This window comes from Eubalaena glacialis, chromosome 10, assembly GCF_028564815.1.
Source record: "Eubalaena glacialis isolate mEubGla1 chromosome 10, mEubGla1.1.hap2.+ XY, whole genome shotgun sequence".
NCBI lineage: Eukaryota > Metazoa > Chordata > Mammalia > Artiodactyla > Balaenidae > Eubalaena > Eubalaena glacialis.
This window is the reverse complement of record NC_083725.1, coordinates 37,645,090-37,661,227: the sequence shown is the minus strand read 5'-3', so window position 1 is coordinate 37,661,227 and position 16,138 is coordinate 37,645,090. Positions and strand designations below refer to the sequence as shown.

At 36.1% G+C, this 16,138-nt stretch overlaps 1 protein-coding gene across 2 annotated transcripts in view; it reads left to right on the top strand.

Moving 5' to 3' along the window:
* Positions 1 to 16,138, top strand: part of CWF19L2 (CWF19 like cell cycle control factor 2) — a 198,368-nt gene that overhangs the window by 146,895 nt on the left and 35,335 nt on the right. For both annotated transcript variants that reach the window (XM_061202601.1, XM_061202600.1), the window contains exon 13: positions 11,407 to 11,619. In XM_061202601.1, coding sequence (XP_061058584.1) covers positions 11,407 to 11,619 — 213 coding nt within the window. The remainder of the gene's footprint in view (positions 1 to 11,406; positions 11,620 to 16,138) is intronic.

Below are 16,138 nucleotides of genomic sequence, written 5' to 3'. Positions count from 1 at the left end.
GCTCTGGTTCACTCAGGCTGGGGGGTGGGTGGGGTACGGAATGCAGGGCGAGCCTGTGGCGGCAGAGGTCAGTGTGACGTTGCAACAGCCTGAGGCGTGCCATGTGTTCTCCTGGGGAAATTGTCTCTGGATCACAGGACCCTGGCAGTAGTGGGCTGCACAGGCTCCCGGGAGGGGAGGTGTGGATAGTGACCTGTGCTTGCACACAGGATTCTTGGTGGCTGCAGCAGCAGCGTTAGAGCGTTCATGCCTGTCTCTGGTGTCTGCGCTGATAGGCACAGCTTGCGCCTGTCTCTGAAGCTCGTTTTGATGGTACTCTGAATCTCCTCCCCTTGCGCACCCCGAAACAATGGTCTCCTGAGTCTTAGGCAGTTCCAGACTTTTTCCTGGACTCTCTCCCGGTTAGCTGTGGTACACTAGACCCCTTCAGGCTGTGTGTTCACGCAGCCAACCCCAGTCCTCTCCTTGGGATCTGACCCCTGAAGCCCCAGCCTCAGCTCCCAGCACCCACCCGCCCTGCTGGGTGAGCAGACAAGCCTCTCAGGCTGGTGAGTGCTGGTCATCACTGATCCTCTGTGCGGGAATCTCTCTGCTTTGCCCTCTGCACCCTTGTTGCTGCACTCTCCTCCGTGGCTCTGAAGCTTCCCCCTCCACCACCCCAGTCTCTGCCTAGTTTCCTAGTGTGAGGAAACTTTTCCTCCTTCCCAGCTCCCTCCCACTGGTGCAGGTCCCATCCCTATTCTTTTGTCTCTGTTTTTTCTTTTTTCTTTTGCCCTGCTCAGGTACGTGGGGATTTTCTTGCCTTTTGGGAAGTCTGAGGTCTTCTGCCAGCATTCAGTAGGTGTTCTGTAGGAGTAGTTCCACATGTAAATGTATTTCTGATGTATTTGTGGGGAGGAAGGTGATCTCCATGTCTTACTCCTCTGCCATCTTGAAGGTCCTTCTACTGTCATCATTTTAAAAAGGTTTTTTTTTTAAGTCTTTTCTCTTGATGCTAATCTAGTACTTATAGACTATAGGGTAGCTTTTTTGTCTTTCCTCTAAATTTATCAACTATTTACTGATTACCTGGAGAAGGTGCCTCCAAGCCGTACTTTTATATTATATATAATTCTAATATACTTGGCTATTCAATTTTAGACCAGAAGTATAATAAAAGTAGCAAATTAGAAGTGGGGACACAAGAGTACCACAAGAAGTGCTTATAACAATGAGAACCAACAGCTGACTTAATATAGAGCAAAGAATGAGATGGAAAAGTGCAGGTAAAGAATTGAAAAATCATAAACATCTTGGTTGACATAGCTAGCATAGAAGCCACAAGCCCTTGAGAGGGCCATTAATGAATTATGACACATTTTAATAATTGTCCCATTAATCACCCTATTATCAGGATAAGACTAAATTGCGTTAATTATGTTTTAAAAGGTAGGACAGTTTATAACACTGTTTGGGAACATTTGTATTCAAAATGACTATAATAATTAATGTTTCTTTTCTTAAATGGTAAACCCTTAACTATTTGGAAATTTGGCTGTTCAGAAGACTTATTCAACTGGTTTACAGTAATGGTTGTATTCTAAACACCAGTCATATTTTGACATCTCCCCCAATTATCACTGTTTAATAAAATCCTGACTTCTTCTTTTCCCTTGACAATTCATTCAAGAGGTTTAACTTTTACTGTGATAAAAGGTGGTATGTATTCCAAAGGAACTGTTTAAAATAGAAGAATGTTTGGCATGCTTAAATACTTGAATTCTAGTTAGGAAGAGTTGTTGGCAAGGGAAAAAAGGCCAATGATAAAGGAGAAGAAGTTATGAGTGGCACATCTGAGCAGACTGCAGAGAGTCAGTCCTATCCAGAGTATATGAAGAGGGGTTAGGGTCTACTGCATGGATGACAGGATTTAAACAGGAGCACATGTACCCTTCCATTATCTCAGGAGAGAAGAAGTATAAGCTGTGTGTTTGTGGATGGTTTTAGGTTTGGTGGTAGGAGGATCAGGAAATTCTTGTCTGATTTTAATTTTTTCTTTGAGGTCATCTACTGAAAGTGAGAGAGGAGTTGATGGAGTGTCCAGGGTTTGATGGTGATCATCTAAAATTGCCACTGTGGAAAATGGGAGGTTTTTCTTATTATGTTGAAGTGGCAGTCAGCTTATGAGCTTATAATGGAACCATTTATAAAATATAATAACTTTTCTATAATACCATGGCAAGCATTGCAGAGGACCAGAAAAGGGAGATGATTGACTACATTCAGATTAGACTATACTCAAATAGTATAATTGGATTTGGTTTTTAAGGAAAGTGGACTGAAGCAGAAAAGGAGTGGTTTTATTTTATTATTATATTAATTTCCTCCCATTATATTATACAGTTGGCATTTGAAATGTCTGAATTTCACTTACATTATGGTTAATGATATTTAGAATAATATTATTCTTGGAATATTCTTGAAAAAATGTTATACAAGCAGAGCCTCTGAACAGAAGCAGTTTGTTATTGCTGTTTATAGAGGGTTATATCTTTATCAGTCACTTATCAATCGGAGAAACAGAACTATTAAAAGACATACAGACATAGGTTTCTTTACAGGGATTTGACCTTATGCCATTGTGGAAGCTGGTTAAGCAATCTTTTTAAGGCTGTTGTGGTTGCATCTGAATTTGGAGCTTTAAGTCCAGAGGGCAGGCTCTTGGGAAGGAAAAATGAATGTAAAGCGGGGGAGACTAAGAGGAAGAACAAGCTAGAACCCACAGGCATGAGCTGGAATTCTTGAGGATGGACAGATATACATGTCAGTTTACGTTGCCTCTGACCTTGGTGGTGTGGATATTCCGTAGATTAGGCTAGGAGCTAAATACACACATCTGGCCTAGAAGTCAGAGAAGCTGAAGGAGGATGGTGGGAAAGGTGGGGCAGTTGCAGACTCAGATGCTGCCTTATATAAGGAGGTGAACTAGCAGTTAAGTGACAATGTATGCAAGCTATAAATGGCTGCTGCTTTATTTCTACTCTTCGGGTCTTCTATAAAAATCTCTTGTTAACCCATCGTAACTAGAAATACACTGAAAAGGGAATTCTGGTAAGTGTCTGTCAGACTAGTCAAATTGACCCAGTGACCACAACCATGTTACCTTGGCTCCTCTCTTTAAACTATATTTAATCTCCAAATAAAGAAAACAAAATCATGCTTCTGTCCAAATGATAGAACTGTCCTACATACAACCAAAAACAGGCTCTTTCCCCGGAATAGAGTACAAAGCTACTATTATGTTAGATGGTAAAGGGATGAGAAAGGGGAAGAAAAGAAAGAATTTTTGTTAATATTTAGGTGTATATTCACACATATAAATTCATATCAAAATATTGAAAGGATATCATAACTATTACAATATTAATTTCTGAAACTGGTTATGGAGTTTCATCTAGTATTTATACCTGCTTTCCTCTACTATCCATTCTGTATTCCTTTGTCCTCAGCAACATCTTAGCTGGTCATGGCCCCTTGCCTTGTGGGGTGATCCAATCCTTCATTCAGAAGGTCTGGGCCATTTATTAGCCGTCCTGCCTTAACTGAGTTGTATTTTATCATTGACTTTAATCATAGGCCGTGAGGATACCAAGAGGTGCCCTAAAAGGTAACCTATATTCAAGATATACTTCCTCTTACCTCCATTATGTTGTACCAGCCCAATTTTCCCTTTATAGTCAGAATCAGTCACTCTAGAAAGTACAGTAACTCCCCTCTTTGCCTTTTGATTCAGTGGAATGAGGAGCCAGAGTGGCCAGGTGGCTGTCGGAACTTCAAGTTCAGTGAATCATTGTGTCCCTTGATAGATGTATTCCTCTCTTTAGAACTAAGACCTCTAGACTAGTAGAGCCTAAGATCACAGAGTTGGGAAGCAGAAACTTTGATAATGTATCAAAAGGGGCAGTAGTGAGATAGGTCACTCCTATTTTTTTCCCCCTAGATTCCCATACCTGTGAATTCTGGCTTGGGAAAGATACCATCATAGTTTGGGTGCTGATTTAGAGTGCTTACTTCATTCGGGGAGACATAGCCTTAGTTTACAAGACATCACCTATCCAGCACTTGTAATTGAATCTTAAAAAGGCCAGTTCACTGTTCTATCCAGCCAGCTACTTCAGATGGTAGGGAACATGGTGAATTAGTGAGCAGTGCTGCTTGGTAGTCATCATTGTTGCATGGTGACTGCAATGGGCATAGACACATTTCATCTGCTGTGAAATTATTTCCTTGGTCAGAAGCATATGTGTGATACCACAATGATACAAGTCCAGAGATGGTAGTTTTGGCAGAATCACTGTATGCAGTGGAGGCAAGTCAATGTCCAGAGTAAGTGTCTATTCCAGTAAGAACAAAGTGCTGCTCCTTCCATGATGGAAGCAGTCCAATGTACCCAACTTGCCACCAGATAGCTGCCTGATCCCCCAAAGGAGTGGTGCTTGTATCAGAGGCTCAGTGTTATCTCCCAAAGGAGTGGTGCTCGTATCAGAGGCTCAGTGTTGATCTCTGTTGGCAGATTGGGTATTCAGCAGTGGCTATAGCCAGATCAGCTTTGATGCTGCTGAGCCCTTGAATAGTTTCCATACCTGCATGGCCACTTTGTTCACAAACTCATTGGAACAATGGTAGGAGTGGCTAGTGACATAAATATTTTCACATGAGTCACAAATATCTTTGTACTCTGTATTCATTTGGAGAGGTCTGTCCATATACCTCTTCCCCGGACTTCCTTGTTGGTAATCTCTACTTGTGTTCTATCCAGGTCCCCTGGCCATCCAGCCAAACCATTTGCCATAGTACTTGAATCAGTGTAGACCTGTATCTATGGCCATCTCTCTTTCCAGGCAAAGTGAACTCACTGCTCAAAGTTCTTCTTACTGAGATAATTTCCCTTTATGGTCATTCCAGAGTGGGACTGTAGTGCTGCAGCTGTCCACTTTGGGTGGTGCCTGTGTATCATGCAGAACCATGTATTTATTTTTTTTAATGTTGATATAGATGAACCTATATTTAAATTTTTATAGCTTTTTTTTTTTTTTTTGAGATTCAGGATCTGATCAGTGTTTGTGCACTGTGTTTATTATATCTCCTCAATGTGAGAGCCCCTAAGACCATCCTCACTTCTGACACCAGCTACAAGTTCAGGGATCCCCAAGCCCACCTTCAGCTTTGATACTTTACTACAAGGACTCACAGAATTCCCTAAAAGCTGTTAAATTAACAGTTAAGTTTTATTACAGTGAAAGAATACGGATGGAAAATTAGTCAAGGGAAGCGGCTCATGGAGCTGAATCCAGGAGAATTTCAAACATGAAGCTTCCATTTGTCCCCTTTCCCAGTGAGTCATGGACAGCACTAACTTCTCCCAGCAATAATGTGTGAAATACACAGGGTATTGCCAACTAGGGAAGCTCCCCCAAGCATTGGTGTGCAGTTTTTGTTAGGATTTGGTCACATAGACATGGTTGATTGCCTGTGAAGATGACAGTTTCCAGCCTTTCCTGAGGTGGAGCTGATACTGTGTGGCCCAAAGTTCCCAGCATAAATCACATTGTTAACATAGATGGCTCGTGTGGCCCAAGACCCTCGGATAAACAAAACCACTCTTTTAGGCAGGACATTGCAAGTGCTTAAAGATTACCTTCCAGAGACAGAAGGCAAAGGCCAGACCTCTATTTGGGTACAGTTAATTTTTTAAAACACAGGTTTATTGAGATATGATTCACATGCCATACAAATTCACCCATTTAAAGTGTACAACTCAATGGTTTTTAGTATCTTCACGAATATATGTAACTATCACCACAGTCAATTTTACAACATTTTTATCACCTCAAGAATAAACCCTGTAACCTTTAGCTGTCACCCCCTAACCCTCTTAGTCCTCCTCCATCCCCAGCCTTAAGCAGCCATGAGTCTATTTTCTGTCTGTATAGATTTTGCTGATCTGGACATTTCATGTATATGATAGTGATTTTTTGTGACTGACTTCTTTCACTTAGCATGTTTTCAGAGTTCATCTGTGTTGTAGGGGGTATCAGTACTTCATTTCTTTTTTATAGCCAAATATACTCACTCTATTGTACAGATTTTATATGTTTTGTTGATCTGTTCATCAATTCATGGGCATTTGGATTGTGTACAAGTTTTGACTGTTGTGAATAATACTGCTGTAAAGATTCATATACAAGTTTTTGTTAGGCATATGTTTTCATTTCTCCTGGGTATATACCTGGAAGTGGAATTGTTAGGTCATACGGTAGCCCATATGTTTAATTATTTATTAATTAATCTATATTGAATTGTTTGAGGAACTACCAGACTGTTTTCCAAAGCAGCGCCATGACTTTACACTCCCACCAGCGGTGTTTGAGGGTATCAGTTTCTCCACATCCTTGACAACACTTGTTATTATCTGACTATTTGATTCTAGTGAGCATCAAGTGGTAACTTCATTGTAGTTTTCATTTACATTTCCCTGTATTTATTGGCCATTTGTATATCTTCCTCGGAGAAATGTCTGTTTAGATCCTTTGCCCATTTTAAAATCAGGTTGCTTGTTTTTTGTTGTTGAGTTGTAGGAGTTCTTTATGTATTCTGGTTGTAAGTCCCTTATCAAATAAGTGATTTACAAATATTTTCTCCCATTCTGTGGGCTGCCTTATCACTCTGTTGAGAGTGTCCGTTGCTTCACAAAAGTTTTAAGTTTGATGAAATCCAACTTATCTATTTTTTCTTTATTGCTTGTGCTTTTGTTATAACCAAGAAATCATTGCCAAATTCAATGTCATGAAGCTTTTCCCCTATGATTTCTTCTAAGAGTTTTAAAGTTTTAGCTTTTAAGTTAGGTCTGTGATGCATTTTGAGTTAATTTTTTTATATGGTGTGAGGTAAGGGTCCAACTTCATCTTTTTTTGCATGTGAATATCCAGTTTTCCCAACACCGTTTGTTTAAAAGACTGTCATTTCCCTGTTCAGTGGTCTTGGCACCCTTACTGAAAATCATTTGACCATATATGAGTTTGTTTATTTCTGGGATCTCCATTCTATTCCATTGGTCTATATATCTTTCTTTATGCCAGTATCGTGTTATTTTGATCATTGTAGATTTGCAGTACGTTTTAAAATCAGGACGTGTGAGACCTCCAATTTGTTCTTTTTAAAGATAGTTTGTTTATTTGTAGTCCCTTGAGATTCCATATGAATTTTAAGATGGATTTTTCTATTTCTGCAAAAAACATCATTGAGATTTTGATAGATGTTGCATGCATTGTAGATCACTTTGGGTAGTATTGACATCTACTCCCCTTTTATCTTATTCATTTTAATGTTATAACTATTTTATCACATTTTTCTTATTTATTTAGAAAAGAGATTCTCAAAGTTCTAAAATTTGTGACATACTATCTTGATCTTGTACCATCTCATCAATTTTCTTTAGGACTCTATCTAAATGAAAAAGAGGCATATTTTCATGCCCCTTTTGTTTTCTTCACCTCCTTTGCTCCAGCAAATATTTTCACTTTTCCCCTCCTTGGTCTTATATTCTCCACTATCTGTTAACAGTCTGTCCATTAAAAATTTTTGGTTGGGGGTAAGGTCATAGATGTGTACGTGACTGATAAAGGTAAAAACATTTTGTGTCAAACCCCAAAGAGAAGATAATGGGAAAATGCAAATAATTAGAGGATGTAAGAGGAGGGAATTATTGTTCTGGGATAGATGCGTATCATGTTTCAGTTGTGTTGAAGAATCATTCAGACTTAATTTGCAAGACTGTCCCCTATTTAAGTCAAAAACTATGAATAGATTAGAGAAGTTCAGCAGCATTCATGGAACATAGATTTAAAAAATAGAAATACTATCTTCTTCAACTGATTTTATTTGAATTGAATATATTCCCTGACAAGTTATGAACTGATTTTTAATAACAATATTTTTAACAATGTATCATATGAAAGTAAAGTTACATGTAGAAGTACATATTCTGCTCACTAATGTATTTTAGAAAAGACAAATACCCATCAGATATCTGTATTCTCTTTTAATAAGTACCTTAACTTGATTGGGTATGTTTATTCTGGATGAAATTTAAGGTTTCTTCTAATTCTTTATTCTGCTTCATAGACTATATTCACAATATTCCCTTTCTATGTTTTAAAGATGGGTTTCTTAAGTGAGAGAGGCTCACTATATGCCGGGCACTCTCAGCTTTACAATCAAACTGTGTTTGATTCCTGGCTCTGTCTCTTAATAATTATGTGATTTTGATTAAGTTATTTAGTCTCTCTTGGCCTCAGTTTTTTAATGTCAAGTGAGAATGACAATTCCTATGTTGTAGAGGTATTTGGCTGAGAGGATACTTAAAGTTTCTATTAGTATCTAGCATATAGTTAGTCACTATTTTCATGAAAATTTTAGTGACCAGTTTGGACATTTTTCAAAATTTGATATATTGTGGTTGAGATAAAGGTCTGAAGTTAAAATAATAATTTGTAAGTCAGGAGACTACATATAAATAGACAAACCTGAAAGAGTAGAGAGATAATCAAGGATTAATAAAGAGAAAAAGTAGAAGATAAAATTAATTCCTGAAGCTAATGTGCTCTGAGAAATACCTTACTGATAATAATCTTTTTACCTGATTCTATCAATAATGACATTTTAGAAATTTTCTTCTGTTTACATTTAGTTTTACTTCTCTTCTTTTTCTAGTTTTTTAAGTTGGAAGATGACATCATTGATTTAAGGCCTCTCTTGTTTTCTAATATAAGTGCTTAGTTCTGTAATTGTCCCTCTAGGTACTGCTTTCACAGTACACCACAAATTCTCACATGTCCTGTTTTTGTTTTATTGTAGTTCAAAAAACTTTCTAATTTTATTTTTTATTTTTCTGATGATCCGTGGGTTATTTGGAAGTACACTATTAAATTTTCGCATACTTGACTATTTTCCATATATCTTTCTGTTGGAATTTCTAGTCTAATTCCATTGTTTTCAGTGCACATACTCTATGTTACTTGAATCCTTTTAAATTTATTGAGAGTTTGTTTTAAGTCTGAGAATGCCGTCTGTCTTGGTAAATGTTCTCTGTGCACTTGAGAAGAATGTTTATTCTGCTGATGTTGGATACAATTTCTGTCAATGTTGGTTATGTCAAATTGGTTGATAGTTTGTTCAAGTCTTCTATGTGCCTATTGATTTTCTATTTGTTTTATCAATTATAGAGAGAGTGGCATTTAAATTTCTGACTACAGTTGTGGGTTTGTCTATTTCTCCTACAGTTCTGTCAAGTTTTTGCTTCATATATTTTGAAACTATTATTAGGTGCATAAACTTTAAGATTGTTTTGTCCTCTTGATGGTATAAGTATTTTATTATTATGAAATGACCTTCTTTGTCCTTCATAATATTCTTTACTTTGAAATCTACTTTCTCTGACAGGAGTACAGGCACTCTGGCTTTCTTCATATCTATTTAAATATCTGGTAAGATCCAAAAAGTCATTTTCTTTTTGGTATTTAGTAGACTAAGTAGAACTTAGTCTAATGGAAGAAAAACATAAGTTAATGAGCTGTTTTGATACAGTGTGCTCCTCATGAAACTGATGTGAGTATAGTACTGAAGGAGCTTGGACAATCTAGAAAAGTTCTTTCATGCAGGTGACAACTAAATCTAAACCTCAGATTAAAAAATGAGTAGGGGTAGGAATGGCAAAATTGAGGGCAGAATTGGTCGGAGAGCAATATTTGCAAAGCCTGAAGGTAACAGTACTTTTGGGGACTAAAAAGACTGGCAAAGTGTAGAGTTTGAGTAGGGATGTGATCACATGTGACTGAGGTGACTCACACTTATGAGTCCTTATTGTGTGCCAGGCATGTGTTGTAAGGATTAAGAAAGATAACCCTATTAGATGGATAATATTGTTATAGCCATTGTAAAATAAGGAAATAAAACATAGAGAGAGCGCAGAGAGATTAAATAACTGCCCAAGATTATACAGACAGGAGATAGAATTTTACCATGGTTATTCTGACTATAGAACCCAAGCTCTTAACCATTATACCGTTCTGTGTCTGTGACTTAGTAGGCCAAACAACAGTTTGAACTTGATCCTGTTCACAATGTAGAGCTCTTTGAGGATTTTAAGTAGGGACATAAATAAAATAAGTAAATAAAATTTTTGTTTTAAAAACATCACCCTGGCTACAGTTTATGTTGGGGGAGGTATAGAGAAGGTGCCTTGAGATACAGTTGAAAAATGCTTTATGTTCTATGTGGAGTGTATGCTAATTTTATTTTTTTTATTTTTATTTTTTTTCATAGATGAGGTTCTGGGATTTATTTTTTTAATAAAAATAAACTTTTAATTCCTAATTTAAATAAATTAGGAGTTTGGGTTTAACAGATACACACTACTATATACAAAACAGACAAACAAGGACCTACTGATGAGCACAGGGAACTACACTCAACATCCTGCAATAACCTATAATGGAAAAGAATCTGAAAAAGAACACACGCACACACATACACATACACATACATATACATATTTATATACACATATATATAACTGAATCACCCTGCTGCACACCCAAAACCAACACAACATTGCAAACCAACCACACTTCAATAAGATAAATAAATAAATAAACTTTTAACAGAAGTTTTTAGCATTATCACAACACCATTATCACACACACCCAAATTAACAGTATTTCTTGATACTGTCAGTGGTTGTTAGCCAAAGACCACCAGGGGCACACAGAGTTAAACAAGTTGGGTTTATTACTTACTGCAGCAAGGCAGAATGCACACTGTGTTGAATTGCTCAGTATCTCCGTAAGAGGGTGTTAGAAAAGACTTATTAAAGAATTTGGTTTTGTACACATGAAACTTACATAGTTTTATAAATCATTGTTACCTCAGTAAAAACAAATAAAAAAGAAAATTATTTTTAAAAGAGAAAGGGGAACATTGCTCTCAATGCTCTCAATATACGTATTAGCAAATTGGCTGTTAAGTTTAATAGAGTGTATGCTAATTTTAAAGTGAAGGTTGTTCTTAACCTCTCTGTGGTTCAAGTTCCTCATCTATTAAATAGAAATAATGGTTCCCTCATCACAGGAGTATAAAACAATCAAATTGCATAGAACTGCACATAGTAAGTACTCAGTAAACTTTAGCTGTGATGATGATAATAAATTGATCCTTGCAGGTCAAGCTTAAATTTTAATCATGTTTTCTTTTTTCTTTTAATGTAAGAGTTTTATCACAGGACTTACAGATATGACTTCAGTATGCCACAGTACAATAAACTGAATTAACTACTACCTTCTCCCCACTACTATTATTTTGTTTTTTCAGTTTATGGGAAAAACAGATGGAGACTATTACACTCTGGATGACATGTTTGTCTCCAGAGCAGCTGAGAGAGAACGTTTTGGTGAAGAGGAAGAGAATCAGAGGGAAAAAGCTATTGCTGAGCACCGGAGTCTTGCTGCACTAATGGAAAAATGTCTGTATTGTTTTGACAGCTCTCAATTTCCCAAGCACCTTATTGTTGCAATAGGTGTTAAGGTAAGAAATATAACGTTTATTGCCCTAAGGAAACGATTCAGTGGTATATGTAAATTTGCCTCTTTCTTCATATTCTTATAAGATTCTAAGAAATCTGTCTTGTCTCATTCTGTTTCAAATATTTTCTTTTCTAAGTTCCCATGATTCTTAGAATCTCCTTTAGAGCGAGTATAAATATTTAAATGATACGAAGCTCTCATTTTGTGTAATTCTTCTCTATAGAGAGGCAGCATTGAGTAGTGCTCAGGCCCTAGACTTTGGAACCAGACCACCTGGATTCAAATTCTTGCTCTGCCATTTACCATCTATGTGATCTTATTTTCATGCTTGGCACTTGATTCTCAGTATTAAAATCACTTCAGAGCTACTTAGTCTAAAGTAGCTTCTGCTTCTTCCCTTACTTTCTCATAGAACCTTTTTGTTTCTTTATAGAATATCTCATAATTTGAAGAAGTTTATTGTACAGTTGTTGCTTGGTATCCACGGGGGATTGGTTCCAGCAGTCTCTCTATACCAAAATCCACAGATGCTCAAGTCCCATAGTCACCCCTCCATCTGCAATTCCACCTCTGTGGATTCAACCAACCCCGGATCATATAGTACCACAGTATTTATTGAAAAAGGTCCATGTATAATTGCACCCATGCAGTTCAAACCCATGTTGTTCAAGGGTCAACTGTATTTTGTTTTACTTGTTGAGTGTCTCCCCCAGTAGTCTGTAAGTGCTCTGAGGGCATAGATAACTTTTACTCATCATTGTATACCACACATGTATCCCATTATATACCAAGCATGTATGTTTATAGTCACTTCTTTCAATAAATGTTAATAATCACTTATTTAATAGTCACTAATAATAGTCACTTATTTCAGTATTTGGCAGTTTAATTCTTATATTAAGTAAATAATTATTGTGTACCTGATGTATGCCAGAACCTAAGTAGTCACTGGGGAAAAGTAGAAAATCAGATATACTTGTGGAGCTTGTATTCTAGTGAAATAGAGCAGAGAATAAAAAATGTAATGATTGCCCTGATTTAAGAAAGTGTTGTTATGAAGCAGATATAGAGAGGAAATGTGATAAAATAATGGGAGAGTATTTTTTGAGAAGGTGGTCTAGAAGGCTTCTCTGAGGAGGTATTTTAGTAAAGGTATGAAAGATGAGAAGAAGCAAGCAACATGAAGATATGAATGAATAATGTTTCAGAAAGAGGTATCAGTGAGTGAAAAGCCTTGAGGAGGAAATAAGGCAGGCATTTATGGAACAGAAAAAAGATCAGTGTAGCTGGAGTGGAGTGAGTGCGAAAAAGTGGTAGGAGAGGAAGTTTAATGAATGCTAGTTTCAGGAACTAATAGTTTGGGGATATTACATATACATATTAATTAATTTGTTTGTTGTATGTACATACTTACACACACACACAAGTACCTGTGTAGCCAAAGAACTGGCATTGACTTTTCCATTCCAATTCTAGTCTTTAATATCTTTAGGTCATTAAGACAGTCAATTTATCAGTTTGGATTTTGGTTTCTTTATTTCCTTACCCTTCCTTTTCTTTTTCTTTCTTTTCCTCTAGACTTTATCAAAAAGTAAAAGTAAAAAATTCCATTCAAAATTTAATCAGTCAAAAACCCCACCTTAATCACTTACTTGTATTAATTTTTCCATGTTCTTTTCTATATTGTTACATAAACATTTGCATTTTCATAATTATGACATTATATATAAATATTTCATTCCCCTTTAGTCTAGTCCCTACCTTTAAAAAAGGTAAGAATAAATTAAACATAAAGTAACACAAAGTTTTCAATAATTCTTTACAAGAAGTTTGGGTTTTTCTCAATGACTTCATTTTCCCTAATGCACTGAAGACAGGCCAGGTCCAGGGGAGGCCCAGAGGTGTGAAGTGTACAAACCTTTTGTTAGCCTCCTGCTTTATAGGCAGTGTCCCAAAGTAGGCATTTCTTAATTAACTAGTGAAAAGAAACTGTTGGCCAGTAAAGAGACATTTTCTATTTCTTCAACTCATATTATTTCATACATTCCTTTTCCGGTTCTTCTCAGTTCTCCTCTTCTGCTGTGAGGTAATCCACATTTTCCAATTAGAGATTTCTAAAGGTATTAAATCTTCTTTTGCCTTTAACTTACTGAGCATTGGCTGATCTGTTTCTTCCCTCTCTGACTAGTTGTTTCATTCTGGTTTCATTTTAATACCATTTGAATCTCCTTTCTTGGTCTGTGCTTTATTATGCTATCTTAGTTTTAAAAACTGCTATCTAGCTTCAGCCTTTCATCTGAGAATATTTTAATATAGAAATGTTTGAAATATTGGTTTGAAGGAATTTCATCTGTTTGCTACAATATCTGACTGCTTATCCCATCTATTATAGCTAATAGGTTATTTTATTAATCTGAATAAACAGTAAGAAATTATTCCTTTTAGTTGTTACCCAAGTTAATTATATATGATTATGAGTTTCTAAGGAATTACTTTGCGTTAGGTAGTAATAATTAACAGTATTCTAAAGCAGTTCAGCAATTCTCACTCAGCTTGAATTTCTAATACTTAAAGTTAATGTCGTAAATCCAAATGTATTAATGAAGCTATGTGAGTACTCATTAGAGTCAGACAGTTACGTAAGTTTCTGATCATAAATTGTCCCTGCCTCCTCCCTCTTTTTAAAAATAGAAGTTATTTCTCCCCTTCTTGTCTTAACACTATCCTTTACTTAAAAAAAAAAAAGTACTTTGATTTTTAGAACAGTTTTATATTTACAGAAAAATTGTAAGGCAGTACAGAGTTCCATATACCCTGTGCCCAGTTTCCTCTATTATTTCCATCTTAACATTAGTATAGTAAAATTGTTACATCTAATGAATCAGTACTGTTTTTTGTTTGTTTTGCTTAATATAGTTGATATACAATATTATGTTAATTTCAGGTGTACTACGTAATGATTTGACATTTGCATACATTATGAAATGATCACCATGAAAAGTCTAGTAACCATCAGTCCCCATACAAAGTTATTACAATATTACTGACCATATTCCTTATGCTGTATATTGCACCCCCATGACTTATTTATTTTGTAACTGGAGTTTTAATACCTTTTCATCCCCTTCACCTATTTCACACCTCCATCCCCAAACACTCCCCTCTGCCAACAACCCATTTGTTCTCTGTATCTATGAGTCTGTTTTTGTTTCATTATGTTTGTTCATTTGTTTTGTTTTTTTGATTTCACGTATATGTGAGATGATATGGTATTTATCTTTCTCTGTCTAACTTATTTCACTTAGCATTTCAATCCATAGTGTTGCAAATGCCAAGATTTCGTTTTCATTATGGCTGAGTTATATTTCATTGTATATATGGTACATATATATATGTATATATACACACACACACATATATATACACACATATATACCATATCTCCTTTATCCATTCGTCTGTTGAAGAACACTTAGGTTTCTTCTATATCTTGGCTATTGTAAATAATGCTGCAATGAACATTGATATGCATATATCTTTTTGAATTAGTGTTTTGTTTTTTTTAGGTAAATACTCAGAAGTGAAATTGCTGGATCATATGGCAGTTTTATTTTTAATTTTTTGAGGAAGCTCCACACTGTGTTCCATAGTGCCTGCACCAGTTTATATTCCCACCAACAGTGTAGCAGGGTCACCTCTTGTCCACATCCTCACCAACACTTGTTATTTGTTTTTTTGATGATAGCCATTCTGACAGGTATGAGGTGGCATCTCATTGTGGTTTTGATTTGCACTTCCCTCATTGTTAGTGATATTGAGCATCTTTTCATGTGTCTGTTGGCCATCTGTATATCTTCTTTGGAAAAATTTCTGTTTGGTCCTCTGCCCATTTTTTAATCAGTTGTTTTTTTGGTCTTGACTTATATGACTTCTTTTGTATATTTTGGATATTAACCCCTTATCTATCATTTGCAAGTATTTTCTCCCATTCAGTAGGCTGCCTTTTCATTTTGTTGATGATTTCTTTCACTATGTAAAAGCTTTTTAGTTTGACGTAATCCCATTTATTTATTTTTGCTTCTGTTTCCCTTACTTGAGGAGACATATGCAAAAAAATGTTGCTAAGATCAATTTCAAAGAGTGTACTACCTATAGTTTTCTCTAGAAGTTTTCTGGTTTCAGGTCTTATATTTCAATCTTTAATCCATTTTGAATTTTTTTTAATATGGTGTGAGAAAGTAGTCTAGATTGATTCTTTTGCATGTACCTGTCCAGTTTTCCCAGCGCCATTTATTGAAGAGGCTATCTTTTCCCTTTTGTATATTCTTGCTTCTTTTGTTGTAGATTAATTGAACATGTAAGCATGGGTTTATTTCTGGGCTCTCTATTCTGTTTCATTGATCTATGTCTCTGTTTTTAATGCCAGTACCATTCTGTTTTGATTACTATAGCTTTGTAGTATAATTGGAAATCAGGAAGTGTGATACCTCCAACTTTGTTCTTCTTTCTCAAGATTGTTT